General features: G+C 15.8%; 4 protein-coding genes across 4 annotated transcripts, besides 68 other annotated features; 2 read left to right on the top strand and 2 right to left on the bottom strand. All coding sequences in view use genetic code 6, as the record gives it.

The window, feature by feature from the left end:
- Positions 1-287: 287 nt before the first annotated feature.
- IMG5_012320 (RNA recognition motif protein, putative) lies at positions 288-6769 on the top strand (the record flags this gene model as incomplete). Its single annotated transcript, XM_004039673.1, has 9 exons — positions 288-376; positions 429-648; positions 911-1066; positions 1172-1594; positions 3130-3417; positions 3562-3770; positions 3974-4142; positions 4220-5690; positions 5796-6769. The coding sequence occupies 9 exons, from the start codon at positions 288-290 to the stop codon at positions 6404-6406; spliced, it is 3636 nt and encodes a 1211-aa protein (XP_004039721.1). The 3' UTR covers positions 6407-6769.
- Positions 666-706: a microsatellite.
- Positions 1079-1164: a microsatellite.
- Positions 1080-1162: a microsatellite.
- Positions 1088-1162: a microsatellite.
- Positions 1591-1624: a microsatellite.
- Positions 1963-2010: a microsatellite.
- Positions 1969-2020: a microsatellite.
- Positions 1970-2020: a microsatellite.
- Positions 2474-2559: a microsatellite.
- Positions 2475-2560: a microsatellite.
- Positions 2490-2559: a microsatellite.
- Positions 2495-2541: a microsatellite.
- Positions 2521-2671: a microsatellite.
- Positions 2623-2663: a microsatellite.
- Positions 2625-2671: a microsatellite.
- Positions 3427-3529: a microsatellite.
- Positions 3443-3492: a microsatellite.
- Positions 3458-3502: a microsatellite.
- Positions 3469-3541: a microsatellite.
- Positions 3497-3527: a microsatellite.
- Positions 3871-3969: a microsatellite.
- Positions 3879-3918: a microsatellite.
- Positions 3880-3962: a microsatellite.
- Positions 3906-3969: a microsatellite.
- Positions 4156-4213: a microsatellite.
- Positions 4158-4213: a microsatellite.
- A 26-nt stretch (positions 6770-6795) lies between the features above and the next one.
- Positions 6796-6892: a microsatellite.
- Positions 6796-6913: a microsatellite.
- A 348-nt stretch (positions 6914-7261) lies between these two features.
- Positions 7262-7314: a microsatellite.
- Positions 7262-7320: a microsatellite.
- Positions 7262-7351: a microsatellite.
- Positions 7263-7312: a microsatellite.
- Positions 7265-7316: a microsatellite.
- Positions 7266-7319: a microsatellite.
- Positions 7352-7385: 34 nt separating the features above from the next.
- Positions 7386-7448: a microsatellite.
- Positions 7449-7568: 120 nt separating this feature from the next.
- Positions 7569-7637: a microsatellite.
- A 1515-nt stretch (positions 7638-9152) lies between these two features.
- Positions 9153-9206: a microsatellite.
- A 59-nt stretch (positions 9207-9265) lies between these two features.
- Positions 9266-9326: a microsatellite.
- Positions 9327-10859: 1533 nt separating this feature from the next.
- Positions 10860-10895: a microsatellite.
- Positions 10876-10918: a microsatellite.
- Positions 10919-11685: 767 nt separating this feature from the next.
- Positions 11686-11735: a microsatellite.
- A 402-nt stretch (positions 11736-12137) lies between these two features.
- Positions 12138-12225: a microsatellite.
- Positions 12226-12324: 99 nt separating this feature from the next.
- Positions 12325-12380: a microsatellite.
- Positions 12381-13331: 951 nt separating this feature from the next.
- Positions 13332-13371: a microsatellite.
- A 48-nt stretch (positions 13372-13419) lies between these two features.
- Positions 13420-13546: a microsatellite.
- Positions 13442-13475: a microsatellite.
- Positions 13469-13553: a microsatellite.
- Positions 13505-13578: a microsatellite.
- Positions 13511-13573: a microsatellite.
- A 231-nt stretch (positions 13579-13809) lies between the features above and the next one.
- Positions 13810-15059, bottom strand: IMG5_012350 (hypothetical protein; the record flags this gene model as incomplete). The annotated part of the gene is made up of 2 exons (XM_004039674.1): positions 13810-14089; positions 14143-15059. 2 exons carry the CDS (start codon positions 15057-15059, stop codon positions 13810-13812), a joined length of 1197 nt encoding a protein of 398 aa, XP_004039722.1.
- Positions 15060-15073: 14 nt separating this feature from the next.
- Positions 15074-15125: a microsatellite.
- A 298-nt stretch (positions 15126-15423) lies between these two features.
- IMG5_012360 (hypothetical protein) lies at positions 15424-16497 on the bottom strand (the record flags this gene model as incomplete). Its single annotated transcript, XM_004039675.1, has 5 exons — positions 15424-15440; positions 15695-15847; positions 15943-15981; positions 16328-16449; positions 16493-16497. 5 exons carry the CDS (start codon positions 16495-16497, stop codon positions 15424-15426), a joined length of 336 nt encoding a protein of 111 aa, XP_004039723.1.
- Positions 15455-15524: a microsatellite.
- Positions 15886-15933: a microsatellite.
- Positions 15960-15999: a microsatellite.
- Positions 16498-17551: 1054 nt separating the features above from the next.
- Positions 17552-17586: a microsatellite.
- Positions 17587-17611: 25 nt separating this feature from the next.
- Positions 17612-17664: a microsatellite.
- Positions 17665-17842: 178 nt separating this feature from the next.
- Positions 17843-17878: a microsatellite.
- A 169-nt stretch (positions 17879-18047) lies between these two features.
- Positions 18048-18082: a microsatellite.
- An 823-nt stretch (positions 18083-18905) lies between these two features.
- Positions 18906-18950: a microsatellite.
- Positions 18951-19342: 392 nt separating this feature from the next.
- Positions 19343-19412: a microsatellite.
- Positions 19413-19631: 219 nt separating this feature from the next.
- Positions 19632-19684: a microsatellite.
- Positions 19665-19733: a microsatellite.
- A 92-nt stretch (positions 19734-19825) lies between these two features.
- Positions 19826-19877: a microsatellite.
- Positions 19878-20255: 378 nt separating this feature from the next.
- Positions 20256-20293: a microsatellite.
- Positions 20294-20427: 134 nt separating this feature from the next.
- Positions 20428-20471: a microsatellite.
- An 866-nt stretch (positions 20472-21337) lies between these two features.
- Positions 21338-21427: a microsatellite.
- Positions 21428-21713: 286 nt separating this feature from the next.
- Positions 21714-21756: a microsatellite.
- Positions 21756-22609, top strand: IMG5_012370 (transcription factor iib, putative; the record flags this gene model as incomplete). Its single annotated transcript, XM_004039676.1, has 5 exons — positions 21756-21808; positions 21876-21907; positions 21949-22109; positions 22156-22271; positions 22336-22609. 5 exons carry the CDS (start codon positions 21756-21758, stop codon positions 22607-22609), a joined length of 636 nt encoding a protein of 211 aa, XP_004039724.1.
- Positions 22099-22169: a microsatellite.
- Positions 22112-22164: a microsatellite.
- Positions 22610-23393: the final 784 nt, after the last annotated feature.

Genomic DNA, 23393 nt, shown 5'->3' on the forward strand with positions numbered 1-23393 from the left:
GTAATCAAAACCAATCAAGTAAATAAAAAGTAATAAAAAAAATAAAACATTTTAACAAAAAAATTATTGAAAATTTAAAATATTTTATAAAAATTCAACAACATATATAATAATCCATTTTATTATTATTATTATTTTTATCTTTATTTATTTATTTTTTAAAAAAAGAAATAAGTTGTTAATATTGCAATGGTAAATTTGAAGTTGATAATTGTTATTAATGTCACAAATGTAGTTAATAAGTAAAAATTCTTTAATATATTTAATTTTTATAAATTAAATAAAAGATGTGTTGGGATTGTTATGATGAATATTACGAAGAAGATCCATATTGTCCAGCGTGTTAAGCAGAACTCTAATCTGATTATGAAGAAGAGTTATAATAATAGAATACGATATATTTATATATAAATATTATTTATATATAGAACTCCACCAAAAAAAGTAGTTCCAAAAAGAGTAAGTCCTGGACCAAGTATTAATAATATAAATAATAATAATATTATAAATGGTAATAGTGGTAATAATTAGAAAAAATACAATAATAGTTATAATAATTATTCTTATGGAGAATTATAAAAAGTACGTGTTATTAAAAAAAACTTGGTATATGTAATTGGATTATCACCAGAAATATCTAATTAAGATGTAAAAATAAAAAAACAAAATAATAATTATTGTAATATAAATATATAAATATTTTAATTTTTAAAATAATTTGATAAAATTATATAAAAATAATAAAAAATAACAAAATTATATAAATGTAAATATATATATATATATATATTTTGTATTATTCATCTTACATATTTTTTAAGTATATAATATTAATATTTAATTATTAAATTAAATATACTTTATTTTTAAAATGTAAATATATTTTTATATATATAAAATAAATAAATAGACTTTAATGAAAAAAGAATATTTTGGTTAATACGGAAAAATAACTAAAATAGTTGTAAATACTTCCAAAGCATATAACCCCCAAGGCCCTAATGGTCCTTCGTATTCTGCTTATATAACATTTTAATCGGAAAAAGAGGCTTCAATGGCTATATTAGTACAATAAAACAAAATATAAATATAAATATAAATATAAATATAAATATATAAATATAAATATAAATATAAATATATAAATATAAATATAAATATATATGTAAAGGGTATAGAAGAATATTGTATAAACGATAGAATAATAAGAGCTTCATATGGAACAACAAAATATTGTGTTTAATTTTTAAAATAATAAGAATGCCCAAATTTATAAGATTGCTTATATTTACATTAATTCGAAAACGATAAAGACTGTTTTTGTAAAGACGACCAAATTTCAAATAAAAATATTTTTATTGATTAATAAAGACTAGCAATAAAAAATATACAAAAATATGTCCCTGATTTGATAAAATTAAGAGCCTAACCAACTACATATACCCCAGTATTGCCCTCTCCTTAAATGGTAATAGAAAAATTAATAGAATAGGATGTAATTGACCTTACAATAACAAATTAAGTCCCATAAACACTAACATAGTAATAATAACAATCTTAATAACCTCAATAAACTCAATAACCTCAACAATAAGTATAATAAATATAAGTTTAATAACTATAATAATAAGAATAATAGGTTGTAGTTGATAAATAATAGGGTTTTAGTTTTTTTTTTAAAAAAAAAAATATATATGTATTATTTAATATTTATATTTTTTTATTTTTATTAAGAAAAATAAGTAACTAAAGAAATTTCTATTGAGAAAAAAGAAGAGAAGAAAAAAATTTAAAATAATGTGCCATTAATAGACCAGTGGGATATGGATGTTTCTATAACATCTGATTTTCCTATAAAAAAAGAAGAAAAAATAACAAATAAATAAATAATACTTTAATAAAATAATACATAATAGAATATTATAGAAAAGAAAAAAGAATAAACAATTGAATAATAACAATAAATTATAAAAAAAAATGAATAAAAATTAGAAAAAAATATAAATAAAATCAGTAAAAATTAAAGCGAAGATTTTAAATTATAAGATGATTTAAATAAAATTATTTCCAATTAAAATTTCATATAATAAAATATAGAGAATAATATTTTAGTTAAATAATGATATAAAATAAAAAAATATATATGAAAAAGAAGATGTCTTACAATATAAATATATATAAGATATCAAATAAAAAAAGAATAAAAATATTACATAAAAAGTTGAAAAATAAAATAAAAGCATCGAAAATACAGATAATGAAATAATGAAAAAACTCATTACTAGACAATTATATAAAAAATCCTCAATATTTTCATTTGCTTAATAAGAAAATATAAATATATAAAATGGAATTGATATAATAAAAACAATAATATAATGCGATTTTATAAATTTAACAAAAAGTATAAATTATTAATATTATAAAATAAATTTATATAATAATAAATATTAAATTTATATAAAAATGAATTTATATAAATAAATAATAAAAAATATTAAAACATATATATAAAAAAATATATAAATAAATATATATAAATGAATATAAAAAAATATAATTATATATAACTGTAAATAAATATATTTTAATGTATATAATTTTATAATTATATCTATTAAAAAATATAAATATATATATAAATATAATATATATATGAATATTTAAATATTGGTAAATTATAAATATATTTATATTTATTTTATATAATCCTTTATTTTTATAGACATGTGATCTGTTCAATGAAAAAAATTAAAATTTAATAAAATTAAATATAAAAAATACTAAAATTTATATATTGTTGATATATTAATAAAAATATATAAACATTATTTAAATTTTTAATAAATAAAACATATATATATATATATAAAAACAACTATTTATTTAATTACTTTTTAAAATTATATATGAAATATATTAAACCTTTTTATAAAAAATAAAATAACGAAATATTAATATTAAATAAAAAATATATAGTTCAAAAATATAGTACAACAATAAAATATAAAAATATAAGCTAAGATTATGATATAGACTTCATAAAATTAAAATAATCTTTTATAATCTATAAAAGTATTAAACAAAGAAGATGTAAATAAATTAGTCAAATAAATCACATTATATAAGGAAGAAGACTCAAAATAATATTTATATGATATATACAATATAGATTATTTAATATATTTAATGGATAAAGAAAAAATAAACATAATAAAACAAAAATTTGATTAATTCGATAAAAAAGGAGTAGATATAGTGGAATTTCTTAGAATTCTTTTAAATTCATTTGAATTAAAAAATTAAGAAATACTATATTTTAGTCTTGCAGTAATTGATTTATTTAAAGAAATTTCAGAAAAAAGAGGCCTTCCATAATTTATAGTATTTAGTGACTTGACAGAATATATATGTGATGTAAAACTAAATATAAATATGTTAAATATATATAAATATATATATAAATAAATATTTAATTATATATATATATATTAAATTTATATTTAATATTTTTATATTTAATATTTATCTATATATTTTAATTATATATACAAAAATAAGTATTTTGTTGATAAAAATATTACTACATATTTATTACCAACTGTAAAAATGCCTGAATAGAAAAAATATAAACTACAAAATTAATAAATAAGACATATAGATATTAATCCTTCAAAAATATATGGAAAAAATGAAGAAGGAATTCGTAGTCTTTTGCCGAATACGCTTATAACAAATTCCTAAAAAAACAATAATTATAACATTATTATGTATATAAAAACATTCTTAAATAAACTATAAAAAAATATATTAAAATTTATTTTTAAAAATAATATTAGAGTTAATGATAAAATTTAAAATAATTAAGAAAAATATTTAATAAATATAATATAAAATAAATTAAAATATAATATAAATATATACATATATATATAAATATATATATATTTATATATATAAATTATATATTTAGGGGTTATTATTCTGAAGATTTGAAACGAATCATTATATTAAATTCTTTAACAAATTATATAAGTATATATACATTAAATTGTAAACTTGCTTAAAAAATATCTTTAACAAATTCAAAAGAAAAAGATTCTATTATAATGGCTTTTGCTTATTCTGAATAATAATAAAGAGTTATAAAAAAAAATATAAAAAATTAGAAATATACATAAAAAATATATATATATATATATAAAACATATATTGTTAGATTGGAGCCTGTTTAAAAGATGTTTCATTAGCATTTTGGGATAAATAAGGCGATTTTTAATCTTAAAAAAATTTTAGTATTAGTAATTTTACTACTGAATATTAAATAAATATATGGTACTTACCTTCATATAAATACTGGATAACTACCGATAAATAAAACTGTATAAATATATGGGACATAGATAACGAGAAGTTATATTAATAATTAAAGCCTTAAAACATCTAAGATACAATAATAAACATAATAGAAATTTCTCATCTTCGTTTAGTTGCTGTCGGTTCTTCTGATAAGAAAATAACAATATGGAATTTTAAAAAGTTCATCTAAATATTGTAAATACCTTTAAATCCTTAAGGAATCCATCATATAGTATACAATTATCATTTTCAATGTATTTTAACCTGCGGGTACGAAAACAGTATTTCCATATTTAAAATAAACCCTTAATTTTTCGATTTCGATGAGATCGGTAAATTAATAGGACATTCCTCAATGGTCACTTCATTTTAAATAATTCCTGAAAACCCTATGGTAGTATCCTCAGATGATAATGGAATAATTAAGATCTGGGACATTCGATCACTGAAATGCTTACAAACAATCGAAATAATGACTAAATCTAGCATAACAAACATCCTATATATAGAATCAAAGAACTCCTTATGTTTCCTAAACGCCCGTCTTAATATAATGAAATTCGACGAATGCAAGACAAAAAATACCGAAGAATTCTACCCCATAAAAATCGACTATAATTCCTACAAAAAGCACATTATAATTTCCACTAGAAAAGATCTAAGATTCCTTGACATAAAAACCGGCAAAATCCATAAAATATTCACTGGTCTTCTCAGTGATCCTGATACCGAAATTTCCTCATTTTCCCCATTTAATTAATTCCAGTAATTTATTCTTGGAGACCAAAAAGGACTTCTTTCTTTACACAATATATCCAATGGTGAAATCGTGCAGAATTTAAATTCACATATGTAAGATGTTTCCCATATAAAAATAGACCATTTGAATAAATTAATAATATCCTCTTCTTTCGATTCTTCTATTCTCCTCCAAAAGCAGACCACGACCTAAAATTTCGAACTCTAAAGATCAATAATAAACGCTAATTTTAAAAAATAAATCACTCTTTTAGAATTCTCTGTTTTCCATAATATCTTCTTGACCTCTTCCTAGGGAGATAATCGTATTTATGTATATGACTATGAATACTTTAAGCTTATATCTATAATTTAACTCCAAGAAAATACTGAACCTACATCCTTTTCATTTATAAATGGCTATTAAATATTATTAATTTCAACTAATTTTTCCAAAATTTATATTTTGAAATTTCAATTGAAATCCTTTAAAATTTCCTATTAAATTCTAGACGAAATCACAGTAGAAAAAAAAATTATAAATGAAGATTATTTCTAGTACAAAACTCCTAGACCTTCATTTTCTTAAAAATGTGATTAAAATACTTTTTTTTCTATATAAAAAACGCCAGAAAAATCAATTTTACACCATAATAATTTATAAATGCCTTAAGAATTTTGTACTAGAATTTTAACAGAAACTAAAATAAATCAACTCGAAAAAACAATAACAAAACTCACCCTTTTTCTCTCTACAAATCTTGGAAAAGTCCTCGTATATACCCCTTCTCCTTCTTTTTTCACTTAACCTCATCTCCCTTCCTCTGCCTAATCTTCCAAACCTAATTATAATGCATTCCGGAATACTTTTGAGGATTTCTTCCACTAAATCAAGTCATTTTGTTTCGTTGAAAATACTTTTTAAATTCCCAACAGTACCTAAGATCCATTATTCACCCTTTCAAACTCTTTCCATGCACATAAAGAGTCTCTTACATGTTTCTAATTCATAGAGTTAGACCATAAATATATTCTAACGTCCTCTATTGACCAATACATCCGTATTTTTACTAAAAAAGGTGAGCTAAAAGCAAGTTTGAACATTAACCATCCAGTTCCAATTTTTTGGGAGATTTAAGAAGAAAACACAAATAATTTAAGAACGAAGCTTTTTTACACTTTGAAAATTTTAAAAATATTACATTAAAAAAATATTTTACAAAACTAAACTTCATTTAGCTATTTTTAGAAAATCTATAAAAAAATACCTGCTGTATATAATAAAATACTCAGAAAATCGAAAAAATGAGAGATTTATATTCTCCAAGAGACCTTTAATTTGAAAAAACAAAGGCTTTTTTTTAAAATGAAATGAGAGGATTTTCCCTAAAATAAATGGAGGCAAAAAAAAGACTCGAAAATTTGACTTTAAATAATTAGGTTTAAAAAACATAAAATTATGTAGAAATTAATAAATAGAAAAAAAATATTGAAAATATTTTGTTTTTATCAAATAATTTTAGAGAAAAAGTATTATAAAATTAACCTTTTGGACATGATTTTTCAGCAAAAACATATGAATTATCCAAAAAATTATCAACTTTTGAAATAAATAATTTAAAAAAAAAAGTAATTAAGATCTTAGTGATTCTGCACAAAAAAAACAAAAAAAATATGAAAAAATATGGGAATAACAATAAAAAAATGATAAACAATAGGAAAAAAATGAAAATACATAAGAAAAGGATGAAAAAATATAATATAAATATGAAAAACATGGAAAAATATAAGAAAATCAAGGAAAAAATGAAAAACATTATAAATCTGAAGATATTTCTTAAAAAAGTACAATATAAGCAATATAAGAATTTATAAAAAAAGAAGATTAAAGAATAAAAGATTTTAAATTTTCTAAATTGAAAATGCAGGAATTTAAATTACTTAAAAGTCGAAATTCATTAGGTGTTTTAGACATAACTAAAGATTAAAATAAAAAAGACAATTTTTAAATTGTTATTAATTCATCAAGATTAAAATCTATAGAAAATGTTAAAAATTCAGTTAAAACATATTATCCTTCTCCAAATAAAACTGAAATTCAATTTATATAAAAAAAATAAAAATACAAATAAAAAGAAACTTATTTTACTACGAAAAATTGATTAAAAAAAAATTAAATAATATAAAAATTAAAAATAATAAAATAAAAAAAAAAAAATTAATTTTTAATAAAATTAAAAATATAATAAAAAAATAGTATAAAGTAAAAAAACGATATAATTTATACAATATATATATATATAAATATATATATATAAATATATATATATATATATTTATATATATGTATAAATACATTTAATTATTTTTTTTAAATAAAAAATATTTATAAAATAAAAATGCTTATTAAAAACGAAAAAATTCTAGATAATATAAAATATAGTCCATAATAAAGCAATAAATAAGAATACAATAATAATAATAATAATAATAATAATAATTATAATAATAATAATAATAATAATAATAATAATAATAATTTTCACACATTTTAACATATAAGTAACACAATATCACCTTATAATAAATCTCCCTAATCACGAAACAGTTTAATAATGATTTAAAATAACTATTAGTAAGAATTTTTACCAGAAAATAATAATGATTTTAATAATTCCTTAATCAACAATTCTAATGTTATAAATGTATTAGAAAATCAATAAAACTAATTTTCTTTATATTCTAATAATTAATTTTCTATGGGACAGTTAGTAAGAGATGAGCTGAGTCTAATTTATAATTAAGTACTTGATAAAACAATTATAGAAAATCCTTAAAATATAATAAATATATAAAATAATATTGATTTATCTAAAGATAATCTATAGGATTTTTAACAAAAATAAATTCAAAAATAATATGAAAATTAAGAAAATAAAGAACAAATTAAAAAACATCCAAAAATTCAAATGAATTCAACTACAATAATTTAACTGGTTATTAAAAAAACTTAAAATCAATGGATTTTTTAAAAAATACTGGAAAATAATTTCAATAAATTAATCTTAAAAGAGTTAATGATAAATTTGATGTTAGATAATTATTAAATATAATTGATGGTAATTATTGATAATATATAAAAATTATTAACAAATTCATATTTATATATATATATATATATATTCAATTATTAAATTCTAAATTTTTTATTTTATAATTTACAAAATTATATAAAAAATATAAAAATATACATATAATTAACATTACAACTGAATAAATTTGAAAATCTAATATAATCTAACACACACAACCCCATATAATTGCCATAAATCCTGCTTTTGCTGAAAATCTTCCTATTTTTTCAAACATAACGACACTATTTATATAATATAAATCATTAAAAATGCTCTTAAAAAATATTTCTTTATTAAAAATAATACAAAAATTCATTCCAAAAAAGCTAATTGAATAAAAGCAATTCATAAAAACAACAAAAATTAAATCGATTCCCAAAACCAGATAATTGTTTTCCCTATTATGGAAATTAAAGATCACTAAAATAACATATCCGAAATGTAAAACAGATAAAACCCATAAAAAGCAGACAACAAGTAATGTTTTTAAGAAGAAATTTTCATGTTTTTTTTATTTATCAATACTATAGAATTATTTGATTTTTTGTTAAAAACTTAAAATTTATTGTTTTTTTTTAATTTTCATTTAAAAAATTATTTCTAGGAGAATCTATTCTAGAAGTACATTTTTATTAATTATTTATATTTATTGTAAAGTGACTTTCATGCTTAATTTAATTACTTGGATTATTTTTTTAATCATCTTTCTATTATTATATTAAACTTAAATGTTATATTTAAAGTTTATTTTTTTATTTCTTATAATATAAACATATTATTATTGATGATATTATTAAAAAGGTTATTACTAAAATTTAAATTATGAATAGCTTTTAATAATCTAATTGTAAATTATTTATATTTATATAATAAGATTTTATGTTAGAATATATAAATAAGATTGAATATAAGATAATTAAAATTATTTTATTATATTTATTACTATTATTAGTTTTTTATTATTATTATTATTATATGCTTTATTAATTCATTTTTTAATTTATTTTATATTTTTAATAATCAATCAATAAATATATTTTTAAAAATTTTATTTTTTTATATTAATTTTAAAAATTATTTTTATATATTTTTTTTTATTTTATTTTAAATATTAAAAAATTAAATGTTTAAATTTTTTATTTTTTTTTAATCAAATAAAAATAAACACGAATATATTTTATTTTATTTTTTCTAAAAAACAAAATAAAAAATTTCTCATTTTTATTAAAATTATTAAATTTTCTATTAGTTTATACTTTAAATATATCCATTTAAGCTTTCATTTCTATTTTTTTTTTTAATTTTTGATTATTTTACTCCATTTATTATTATTTAGTGATTTATTATAATTAAGACGGTTAATTTAATGAATTAATAAGCAAATTTAAATTAATAAAATTATTTTAAGGCTCATAAAAGCTCTATATATTTTATTTTTCAATAAAAAATGAGGAACCTAATATTCCTAATCATTTGTTTAATTCTTTTATTTGTTTGCAAATTCATTTAAATTCCTCGAAGCCTAATTTAATAGATTACTTTAGATTTGATTTTTTATTTATTTAGTTTATAAATTTTATATATTATCATGATTATTTTTTCTTTCCAAATCGAATATAACTTCTATAAAACTGAAGGGTTAATATGATTCTTATATATATTAAAATTTATTATCTAAAGAAATTTTTTCCATTTAAAAAAATAAAATAATAAATATATTTATTTAAATATAAAATTTTATAATATTAGGTTTATATTTATAAAATTTATTATTATATTCATTTATTTTTTTTATTTATTTTATTAAAATTATTGTTTATTTTTTATAATTTAACTATTATATCTTTATTTAATTTCATTATTTTAATATTTTTTACCAAAAAATAATAATTAAAATCATATAAAATACTTACTTTTTCTTCTTAAATAACTTTATTTTATTTTTTTCAAAATATATTCTTCATCTTTTTTTAAACAAAGAAGCATGAAATAAAATTATCTTAAACTTTTTTTTAAACTAAAAAATATTCTCATTTAATTAATTTTTTACTTTTAATAAAACTTATAAAATTTAGCTTGAAATAATATATATTTATACATATAATAATATTATTTTATTTATTATTAAAAATTTCCTTTTATACATTTTATAAAGTTAATTAATTTAAAAAATTTATATTATTTAGCCAAAAAACGTTCATATTTTTCTAATACTGTTTGTTTTTTCACCAAAATTAAATTTTGTTGATTTTTTTCATTTATTATTTGGTATTAGTATATTATTTGATTATAGTAAAATCAATAAAGTCATTATATTAAAAAATTTCTTTCATCAAAAAATTATTATTTCAGTAAATAAATCTTGTTTTTGGAATAATTATTCTGATCAATTTTAGCAGCTAATTTTTAGAGATTTTTTAAAAAATTCTCTTATGTATATATAATAAATGATTACAAATTTCTTTAATATATATTTCCAAGTTATGTAATTATAATTTATTAATCTAAAATAAAAAAGTAATAAAATTTCTAGATATGTGAAAAATTTCAATCATTAATAAAAAAAATCTTTTAAATAAAATAATTGGCAATTATAAAAATATATATATAAAGATAAAAATGTTTAATAATATAAATAATAAAAATATAAATAATAAATATATATATATATATATATATATATATATCCATTTTTTATTATTTATCATATGTTTTATTTTTATCAATTTATTTTTTCTAGTAATTTATTGTATTTTTCTATTTATTATTTATATTTTATTTATTCATTTTCTTTTTTTATTATATTTTATATATATATATTTATATTAAATATATATATTTTACTTTCTATTTTATTAATAAAGTTAAAATAATTAACTAATATTTTTTTTCCCATTTTTTTTCTCTAAATCTATTTTAAATTTCCAAAAATTTTCTAAATCTACATTTTTATCTATAATTATTGTTTAATTGTTAAAAACATCTTCTAAAACTTCCAAACCTTTCTTTAATGTTTGATCTATTTACCTTAATTTTTCAACTTTCCCCAAGAAATTAGAAAAGCTTTCCAATTAATCAATTTAGTTGCTTTTAGCTTACAAAAAAAAAACAAAATCATCCAAGATAATATTATAATTGTTAATAATAATTTACTATTACAAATATCTTTCATAACGTTTAAATAATCATCCAAATAAACATCATATTTCCTCGAAAAATTTTAAATATTATAAAAATATAGAAGAAATTGCTAAATTTACATAATATCTTCTTTTTTTAGAGGAGTTAAATTTCTTTCTAAAATTTTAGCAATTTCTTTTAAATAATAAATATTAAATTTAGGTTATTTAACATTTAATCTTTCTAAGTTTTCAATATATTTTTATATACAAAAAATTTATTTATGATTCTAATTTCTTCTATTCAGTATATTATACACTAAGCAAAAAAAAAAATATATAAATATGTATATATATATATATATATATATATATATATATATATTTTATATTTACTTTTTAATTTAATTAAATATCCATAAGAATAAAAATTTCTCAAAACATTTTTTCTTTAACCAGGATTTAAAAAATATAAGCCAAAACTGGTAAAAATTATTATAAAAAAAATACTTCCAAATCCAAAAACAAAAATTTAAGATCTTTCTTTTTTCTTATTTATGTTTTATATTTCTACTAATTTTTCTTATAAATCAAATGTTTATGAAAATTCTGAATATTTTTCTTTTTTAAAGAAATTTTATCTTGTTTCTTCTAATTTTTCTATTATTTTTCTTTCTTGGTCTTCTTCTGGAATATCTATAGTCTTTTAAATTTTTTAAGAAAACTATTTTTTTACAATGTTTATTTTTAGCTATTAATATAATGGTTTTATTTTATTTATTTATGATATTAAAATCATATTTTTTTGTTTATAATTTTTTTTTAAAATATTAAGATTTTTTTGTTTATATTTATTTAATTAAAATTTATTTTTTATATTATAAAATAAAAAACATAAAATAACTCAATAAAAAATAAAAAAAAATTATTAATAATTTCTTATTTTTTTTTAAAAAATTAAAAATCTAGAGATAATATATATATATATATTTATATATATATATATATATATTTATATATATATATATATTGATAAATAAATGAGTAAAACACTCCAATTAGATGAAATATCTTTATAGCGTAAATAAAGTTATGACTGCCTCTTTGCCCTTCCATAGCTACGTCATCGTTGTTTAAGTTTAGACTTAACAAATCTCCTAGATGGTGTCCAAGCGATATTTATAAAGCAAGAATTTGAAGCATTTGAAGCTTTAACCGGTTTCGAGACCGAAAATGCTTATACAATATATTTAGCGGACCCTATAAGGCAGAAGCCTTTATAAAAAATAGTAATAGGTCGTGAGAAATCTAATATATCAATGAGATAAAATATATCTGAAAGCATGAGATCATTTCAGATGGATTTTAGTGATGTATAAACAAAAGGAAGCTAATACATATAGATAAGCCTTTCAAATTCACATTATTTAATTACAATAGACCAGAGATGTATATATACGACTATCAAAACCGTAATGCATTAATAGGAAAAATAAGAATTCCTTTCAGATTTGACGACCATTAATTTTCTATATATGATAGTGAAGAAAAACTAATATATAATGTAATCGGTGATTGTTGTTAGATTGGATTTTGGTGTAAATCATGTCCTTTTGAAAGATGTTAAAATTCCAGAATGTTTATAAAAGACTAGAATAATGTCATTGTAGGTAATTTAAATAAAAAAAGTGCAGGTTTTTTTAAAAGTCTTATTAGTGATTGTGATAATTATTTTGTTAAATTTCCTAATATATGTCCGCCTCAACATAAATATTTATTAATTGCATGTGCTATATTTATTGATTATTGGATTTTTGAAGGGAAACACGACTCAACTACAATTCATTGATAAATAATTATTTTATTTTTTGTAAATTATATAAATAATTTTTTTTTAATGAGGAGTTTTTAAAATAATGAGCAATCTATATATATAACTTTTTAACATAATTTATTATTTTCAAAAAATTTATTTAATTATATATATAAATAAAATTAAAATATATAAAAAAAAATCAAATTTTCTCATTATTTTTGAAAATTAAGTATATAATAAAAATTTAAAAATAATATATTTAATATAATTATATATATATATATATATTTATAATATACATTTATATATTTTTTCATATATATATCTTTTAATATACTTATTTTTTTATTTATATATTTTTTTTAAATATATATTTATATTAAATATTTTTTTAAAAATATTTATTTTATTTTTAAGTTAAATCTTATAATATAGATATATATATAAAAAACATTTCATATTTTTTATAAAAAATTTAAGAACTACTCCTAATTATTAATTTCCATATTTATAATATCAAAGCAGTTTATAAATTCATTCCAATTAATTTTCCCATCGCCTTAATCTCCTTCAATTTTCATCATAATTTTTTACTCAACACTCTAAACCATTTAATTATACTCTCCAAAATCTTTTTCTCCTTTCAACTAATACATTTCTGTATATTTTTTTAAATGAGCTCTAATTAATTCATGAATTTCTTTTTTTAAAGGTATCCGTTTCCATCTTTATCATATTAATTAAACATTCTTTTCAAATCAGTCCTCAAAACCATCTTTTATTTATTGTTTTAATTTCCACAAAGATATTCTAACCATTCTATTTTACTAACAAATTCACTTTTATCCTTATCTATTTATTACATTTCATCTAAAAGTCTATCTTCACTAATTTCTTCTCCTTCATAAGCATAAAAAAGGAATCTTATTTCAATATAAATAAACTAAAACAAAGAAATATCTATATATATAAATACTTTAATTCAGTAATTTAAAGTTTATTATCTCCATTAATATCTGTCGCTTCAAAAGCCGCCCAAGCTTTCATTACATCTTTGTAGCTTTCAAAGCAAACTATACCTTCTTAAATATTAGGAAACTAACTTTTACTAGTATTCAAGAGTACATTAATAAGGTATTAAATTGAGACTTCATCATATAAAAGTACTTCTTTTTTTAAAAAGCCTTCAAGGATATCTGCTTAGACTTTATTTTCCTTCGTAATATTTTCAAAAAGCTAAAAATAAAATACTAAATTAATCCTTAGTCTTCTTTCTGCGTTTTCTAGAGTCTATACATATGCATAACTTAGCATAAAATCCTATAATTCGAAGTTATATCTGATCCATATACTATACTCCGAAAAACTTATTGCTTTACTATTATCTTTGTCTATATTTCCAAATATTTATTTTGAAAAAGTCTCAATTTAATCCAAAGTAGGAATTTCTAATTTCGCGATTTTACACATCCCCCTTATACAAGCTTAATTACTTAAAACGAGTTCCTTTATTTCGATTTATCCGCTCTGATCGAAATCGAATAGTTAAAAAATAAAATTTAGTCTTTAATCAAAACTATCGTTTGACAAAATAGCTATAATAGATAAAATTTCATATAAATCAACTTTCCCGTTTACATTATTTTCGTTTTCTAATAAAATAAAAAATTAATCTAAATAATCTCCTAATAATATTGAAAAAGTATCCGAAAATTCTTCTATATTAAATGTAGAATTCGAAGGGTAATAATCTTTTATTAATTCTATAGATTCAATTAAATCGTTCATATTTTTAGTCTTTAAATATTGGATTATTTCTTAGTTTTATTAAGGCAGATTTACTTAGTTTATTCCTCGTTTTAAATTTAAATTCAAAATTAAAAAATTACCCATTTTTTTATATTAATAAAATAAAAATTATAAAAAAATTCAAAAAAATAAACAAATAAATAAATATAATAAATATATATATATTCATGTAATTTTATCAAAGTCTGTTTTTCACATTATATGCTATAGTATCTACAATTATTTATTTTAACAGTTGTCTTTTTTCCTAATTAATTTTTTCTTTCTTCAGGTTTTTTTTTTCAATAAAAAATTCAGGATAATCTAGTTTATTTTTAAAAAATCTATAAAAATTATTTGTTAAAATAAGTATTTACTAATATGAATAATCTTCTTTCCTTAATCATATAAAGACTTATCAGAAGGAATATTACATCCAAATTTTCCTTTAGTTATAATACTATTTTTTTCAATTACTTCTGGAAGCTATTTAAATTAAAATATTTATATATATATATATATATATAAATATATATATATATATATATATATATATATTTAATATATATACTTTGAATCCTTCCTGTTCAATTTTTTTTCTTTTTAATTATTCTTAAATATCTTTTGTAGTTTTTAAAGTAAAATCCTAAGTTGTTTTACTGAAATTAAGCTTAATTTCTTTTTCGAATGTTTTAGTTTAAAGAATATCTATTTTCGAGTAGATATTATCAATATTTAACATCTAGTATTTTCGATTTAATTAAATCTATTCATTTATTCTTATATATCAATAGGAGTAGAGCTAAATCCAAATGTTTTTTCATTAAAACTTTAAACTTTTTATGTATATCTTTTTTAATTAATTAGTAAATTTGCATTCATTAAATTATCATCTATAAAAAAATATAAGTATAAAATAAAAAATAAATAAATATTATATATATATTTATATATATATATATATTTATATTTATATATAAGTAATTACCTTGTATACTATAATAATTTTCCTTTTACGATTATTTTTCTTTTTATTATTATTTTTATAAAGTTTTATTTAATACATATAATGAAGGCGTTTTTAATGTTCTATTATTAATAATTTTTGTCCCATTTAATTCATTATTAACTACAACCTTTTCTTATTTATAGGACCTCTATTTTAAAACAGGTATTTCTTTCTTTTCTAAACATTTTTAATAATCGTTTCTTGTTCCTGTAATATAAGTAACTCCTAAATTAAATTTTTTTAGACCTTTATAGTCATATAATGTTTTATTTTTCTCATTATTAAACTTAATTTTTTTTTCGCATTTTTTAATAAAAGCTTTCTTTTTTAATCTAAATTTAACTATTTTTATTAATTAAAATACGGTTAAGTTCGAGGACATGGAAATTAAGTATATCCTTCAAATTTATCATTTTATGGAGTATAATAAGATTTACGAAAATCAAATTTTAATGAAGAAATATCATATGGCATTAAACAAGGATCCTATATTTATATTATTATATAATTTATAAATTTTTATATATACTCCATTGGCTTTAATTTTTCTTTCTGTATAATTAGCTTTTCCTGTTAATTATAAGCTGAACTTTTTTATGTATTCGCCGGTTTTATTTACTCGTTTTTTTTTGCCGGTTTCATTATTTAATAAATAATAATTATCTGTTTCCATATCATACCTATATTATATTATATTTCTTTAATTTTTTTTTATATAAAAAAAAATTGAAACCATAAACTTTCTGATTAAGGATTATTCATATTTTTAAAAATTTCTTTACTTATTTGCTTTTGTTGTATGGTTTTATTTATTTAAATAATAATATAAATATTATACAAAAATATATATTTTTTATATGACACTAATATTTAAATATTTAATATTTTAGAAAATAATAAAAATAAACAAATATATAAAGTTTTATTTATTTATTTAAAAAAATAAAAAAAATACTAATAAATTGAATAATAATTTAGAAAAAAATAATTATTTATAAATTAAAAGATTAATTGTAATTTTATTTTGTTTCAATTGATTTAACAAGTAAAAAAAATTGATATTTTATATATGAATTAATTTAAAATTTATTATTATTTAATATGTTATAAGATTTTAATTTTTTTTAAAACAAAAACACATAAAATTAAAAACGAAAATAAAAGGTAGTTTAATTTCTTTTCGAAAAATAATAAATAATAAAAATTATAACCTAATTTTAACATAATCTAAATTACTGATCTTTATTTATTTAAATAAAAAATTAATAAAAATATTAAAAGAAATTTATATAAAATTATTTATTTTTATTATTAGCTAGTTTATTAAAATTAAATTTACAACGAAAAAAATAACTTTATAAAATTATTTATAAATTTAATAAATGGTAATGTATAAATATTTTTATTTATTTTTTTGTAAACTATAAAGGGCAATTAAGCGAAAAAATAAAACATTAATAATTGAGAAATTACAAAAAATCAATAACTAATAAATATATTTAAAAAATTAAATATATTTTTTTACAAATATAAAGTAATTATATATATTTATAAAAAAATAAAAATATATTTATATTTCTTAAAATAAATATATATATATATATATATATATATATATTATATTTATGGATAAAATTTAATATAAAAATTATAAAATTTTTATTATATATAATTAATTTTATTTTATAAATTTTTTATTTTTTTTAATATAAAAGATAAATGACAATTAATTTATTACTTTTAGCTATTACGTATATAATTTTTTAATTTACTTAATGCTTTTTTTTAATCATATTACATATTTAATTATATAAAAATATAAATTTATTAAATTTTTATTATAATTTAAATAAATGAATTTTAAGCCATTATCTTTATATTACTTTTAAATAAATTTTACTTTTAAAATAAATTTGCTCCTATGTTTCAATTTTTTTTATGTTTTTGTTGTTAAAATTTTCTTTAAGAATAAAATAATATATTCTATCTGTAATAACTTCAAAATAAATAATAATAATAAACAATTACTTAACATTATATATGTTGAATAAAAGTAATAATTTAAAAAATAATGCAATTAAGAGAAATTAATAAAAAATCAAAAATTATTATAAAATCATTTAAAAATCATATAAAATCAGTAATTATTTATTAAAAGGGTTTGTAAATAATTAAAGAAAAAAAAATTAATATAATTTAGAAATATAAAACTATTTTAATAATTTTTAAAATAGGTTTAAATTATATAATGAATTAAGAATTATTTTATTTTATAAATAAAAAATGTCGATATATAAATTTATTTTGTGAATTTTCGAATTAAGTTACTACTTGATGAATAAAAGAATAAAAGAACTTGAAAAATAATTACAATGTTTATATATATGTAAATATTAATAATTTAATTTGATTAAAACTAAATGAAAAACATTTAAAAAATAATTGTCAAAAATTAATAAAAAATTTAATAATGTATTCCTTACAATTAATAAAAATAATAAATAAGATTTTATATATTCACTAGTATATATTTATTTTATTTTGCAATATAATAAATAATTTTAATTAAATTAATATATTAATTTAATGAAATTAAATAAGATTTTGTAAAATATCTAAAAAATTTTAATTTTATATTATTTTAATAGTTACAAAGTAAGTCTTATTATTGTTTAATATTTTTTAAAAAATATTTACGTGTTATAAATTATTTATTTAATATATTTTTTTTAAATAATCTTTTTTAATTTATAATTAATTAATCATAATATTTTTATATATTTTTTAAAAGCATATAATTATTATATTATGAAAGCATAATCATAAAATCATAATAATTTATATAATTTTTAGAAAACATGTCGTCCTATAATGTTTATTTATATTTAAAACTACATTTTACTCTAATAAATATATTTTAATTTTTTTTATATTAATTAATATTTATAAAAAGTTATTTTTTTTCTTTTAAAAAAGATATTATTTTTAGAAAATTTTATAAATAAACTCTATATAAGAAAATATATTATTCTTTTTAATAAAAAATAAATTTCAATCTTTTAGATTAACATTTATAAGTTTAATACACAAAAATTTAAATTATTATTTTTTATTATAACATATTTTATAATCATAAGTTTCTTAAAATTTTATTTAACTTAGCTTTAATAAAAAAAACATATTGAATTATTTTATAGAATTAAATAGAATTCTTAGAAATATAGAAAAACATATGATATTTAATTAGATAATATTTCTAGAGTTAATAAAAAATATTAGTATTAATTAAATAATTAAAAATATAAAATTTTTTTAAATGATGCGATAACAGGTTGTGAATTTTTTAATATTTTTTAAAAAATGGAAAAATCAAGGTTTTATATAAAAATATTTAATAATAAATTAATATATTAAATAATTTATTTAAAATAAAAATATAAAATATTTAAATATTTTTTCTATATTTATATTATTACTATTATTATATTTTTTTATAATTAGATATTATTTTACTTATTTATTATAAAATAATTTTTTTTTATATATATATATATATTAAATGCTTTGTACTATTATTATTTTTAAATTAATAAATTACAAAAAACTTATAAATATAGAAAAACAATTTTTATTTTTTATATAAAAAATGTAAATACAAACAAAAAATCATAATTAAAATTATTTTTATAAATAATATAATTAAAAATAAATTTATTAATAAAATTCTTTAAAAAATCAATTTAATTATAAACTTTCATTTAAAAAAAAATAAAAAAATATTAATTTTATGATAGCTTTAATTATAATATAAAAAAAAAATTATTTAATTTAAAGATATTAAAAAAAAAATGCTAAATTTTAGTTTTTATTTAATTTATATTAATTTTATATTAATTTGAAATTTTTTTTTATTACAAATAAAAAAGTAAAAAAATTATTATTAAAAGATACGCACGTAATAAAACTTAATAAATTTTAAATTTTATTTATAAAAAAATATTAACTTATAAAATATATATTTTATTCTCCTCTTACATTTTACGTATATAATTTAATTAAAAATAAAAATTATAATAAATCAATCGATATTTTGATTGATGTAAATTTGTATTAGTTAATATATATTTTTTTTTTAATATTTTATAAATTTATGTATATATACTATAAAGAATTAAATTTGTTTTTTTTTTGAAAAAAAAAAAAAAAATATTAAAAAAGTTAATAGATTTATATAAAAGTAAATTTTAAATTTAAGCAAAAATTAAAATAAAAAAATAATTTATATTACAAATAAAAAACAAAAAAACAAAAAAACAAAAAAACAAAAAAAAAACAATAAAAATTTAATTATCAATATAAAAAAAGATAAATTAAAACTAAAGTATAATACTAAAAAATGAAAAACCTTTAATAAGTATAGTATTTCTAAACATAATACTCTAATATACATTCTTTATAAGATTATTAATATTTAATAACATAACTAAATTTAATATATAACTTAAATTAAAACTATTCTTAATATATAAATTAAAACTAATATTTAAACATGCCAATTCTAACAAACAATATACTAAAAATACCTTTTTAAACGACTCAATAAGAAGTTTTTTAATAGGAAGACTTAAAAATAAAAAACATATAAAATTTTTAATAGTAGCCAATAATAAATTATAAACAAGAGGAACCTTCTCAAACTTAACAAATTTATTTCAATAAGAATCTCGATATTTTCAAATCTGTTTCTAAGAAAAATCCTTTCAAAAGTGAATCTTCTAAAAATAGTAATTATACAAAAAATTTGTTGAAGGGTTTTAAAAAATACGTCGAAAAAAATTATTCTTTAGATAAAACTTTTTTATATGAATTTTAAAATTTTTTCCATACTTAAAAATTAAATAACGAACTTATTCTAACTTTCTTTTCAAACTCATGTCTTTATAAAGTAATTTTTTAATAATTCCTTAATGAAGATCCTTAATGGTGGATAAAAGACGCTAAAATAAAAAATCCGGAAAAGCAAATGCTTTTCTTTAATGTTTGTTAATAAAAATAATACAATCTTATAAAAACAAAAAGAATTAAATTTAAAAGGCCTGTTTGATTAAAATAAAAAGAAAAAATAATGAATTTTATGTTCTCATAATAAAATATATATATATATTTATAAAAATTGTTTTTGCTAAAAATTTAATATATAAATAATTAATATTATTTAAAAAAATTTAAAATATTACTATAAATAATTAATTAATCAAATTTATTATTATATTTTTATAATGCTATATTTTTATTTTTTAAAATAAAAAAAGCAATATATTATCTATTCTATTTTATTAAATATACACAATAATATTATAAATGGGAGAAATAGATTTTAAATAAAAAATAATATATACTATATTTATTTTAAAAAAATATAATTTATAATATATATTTTATACAAAAAATATTATTTATAATAAAATAAACACATTTATTTTAATAAAATCTAATAAAAATATAAAGCCCTTATAAAATTAAATATATATTATTTATTTTTAAAAATTAAATATATTTTTTACATTTTATACATATAGGTTATATATAAATAAATATATATATTTATTTTAATTATAAAAAATAAAATATAAACATAAATAAAACTAAAAGAAAAAAAAAAATAAAACTTATATTTAATACTAATAAATATAACAATAAAAATAAAATTAAAAATATATATATATATATTTATATTTATATGTATATTTAAAAAAGAATAAAGATAAAAAAAAACAATATTAATAAAAAAAATGTTTAAAAACACATTTTAATCAGGTTTTTTATCAATTTTATATTCAATAGGGTATTAAAAAAATAAAAACATGCAAAACCAAAAAATCAAAAAATATATTTTTATTATAAAAACAAAGATCAAAGCCATTATAAATATGGGACAAAAGCAGTAAAAAAATAAAATTAAAAAAATAAATAAAAATATATAAGTACGAAATGGACATATAAAAAGAATTACAGACTAAGATATTCTCTCAAGTGTTTTAGAAATAATGGGAACAAATGTTTCGACTAACTTTATAACTGCTCCTGCTGATCCAAAGGAGACTTTAGGAATAAAATTACCATTTTTAGTTATGATTATAAAAAATGTAAAAAAATTATAAAAGATATTTTATAAAAAATCATAAAAATAAGTTAAAAAAATATTTCACTTTTGAAGTATAAGTTTTAGATGATAAAAATGTCCGAAGAAGATTTAGAGCATCAAATTATTAATCAACTACTAGAGTTAAACCTTTCATATGCACTATGTATAATAATATTAATATTTATATATATAGATATATTTAATATTTATATTTTATTTTTTGTAAGGCCTATGAGATTGGATGAAGGATGGAATTAAATATAATTTAATTTATCTGATTTTACTAGAAGGGCTTACGCAACTAATTATATTGAAACTTTAAGAGTATAAATTCATGCTAATTGTAGAATTAGAAGAATATATTTCTCAGATAGACTTTATTCAGAAGAAGAATTACCCCCAGAGTTTAAATTGTTCTTACCTATATAAGTAATTTATATATTTTATTAAATATTTTAATATGTTATATTTTTTTAGGGATAAAATAAAAATAACTCTTGAATATAAAAAAAGAATATATATATATATATATTTATATGTATTATTTTTTTAAACAAGATTTATTAATAAAAAAATAATATTTTTTATTATTTATTACAATATAAAAAAAAAAAATATTTTTTTTTTTTTTTGAATGAAATATATAAATTTTTCATTTAATTTTTTTCAAATATACAATTTTCCAATTCAAATCATTTAATTTAAAGCCTATATTTCCGAACTTTTTATGATATATAGTCATCCAAAACTACTAATTATTAAAATATTTTTAATAGATAAAAAACTAGTACTAATTAAATTAAGAAGTTCTTTTTTTTTCAAAAAAACACAAATACTTTCAAATAATAAAAATCCTTATAAACCTTTAATCTATTTTTATAAAAAAGACTTGATAACTCTTTCATCTAAAATTTGATTTAAATTATAAAAAAGTTTCTCGTTTTTGAAAAAAGACTAGAATTTATTATCTTCCAAAGAAAAATAATTACCCAAATCCTATTTAAAATATGAGTTTAAATTCAAATTTAAACTGATTTCTTTCTTTTCATTTGCAGTGAATATTTTTACAGTTTTAAAAATTTGAAATATATGTATAGTTTAAATCTCATTTATTTTAATTTTATAATGATCAGGATTAATTTCTATAATAAAAACACTTTTTTAATTTTCATTTATAAATTTCTTAAGTAAAAAAATGCAAATTAATTCTATTTAAGTTTTAACATATTTATAATTTTAAAAATTATCAATATTTAATTAATTATTCATTTTTATTTATAAAAAT

This window comes from Ichthyophthirius multifiliis (assembly GCF_000220395.1).
Source record: "Ichthyophthirius multifiliis unplaced genomic scaffold scaff_1120509249564, whole genome shotgun sequence".
NCBI classification, from domain to species: domain Eukaryota; phylum Ciliophora; class Oligohymenophorea; order Hymenostomatida; genus Ichthyophthirius; species Ichthyophthirius multifiliis.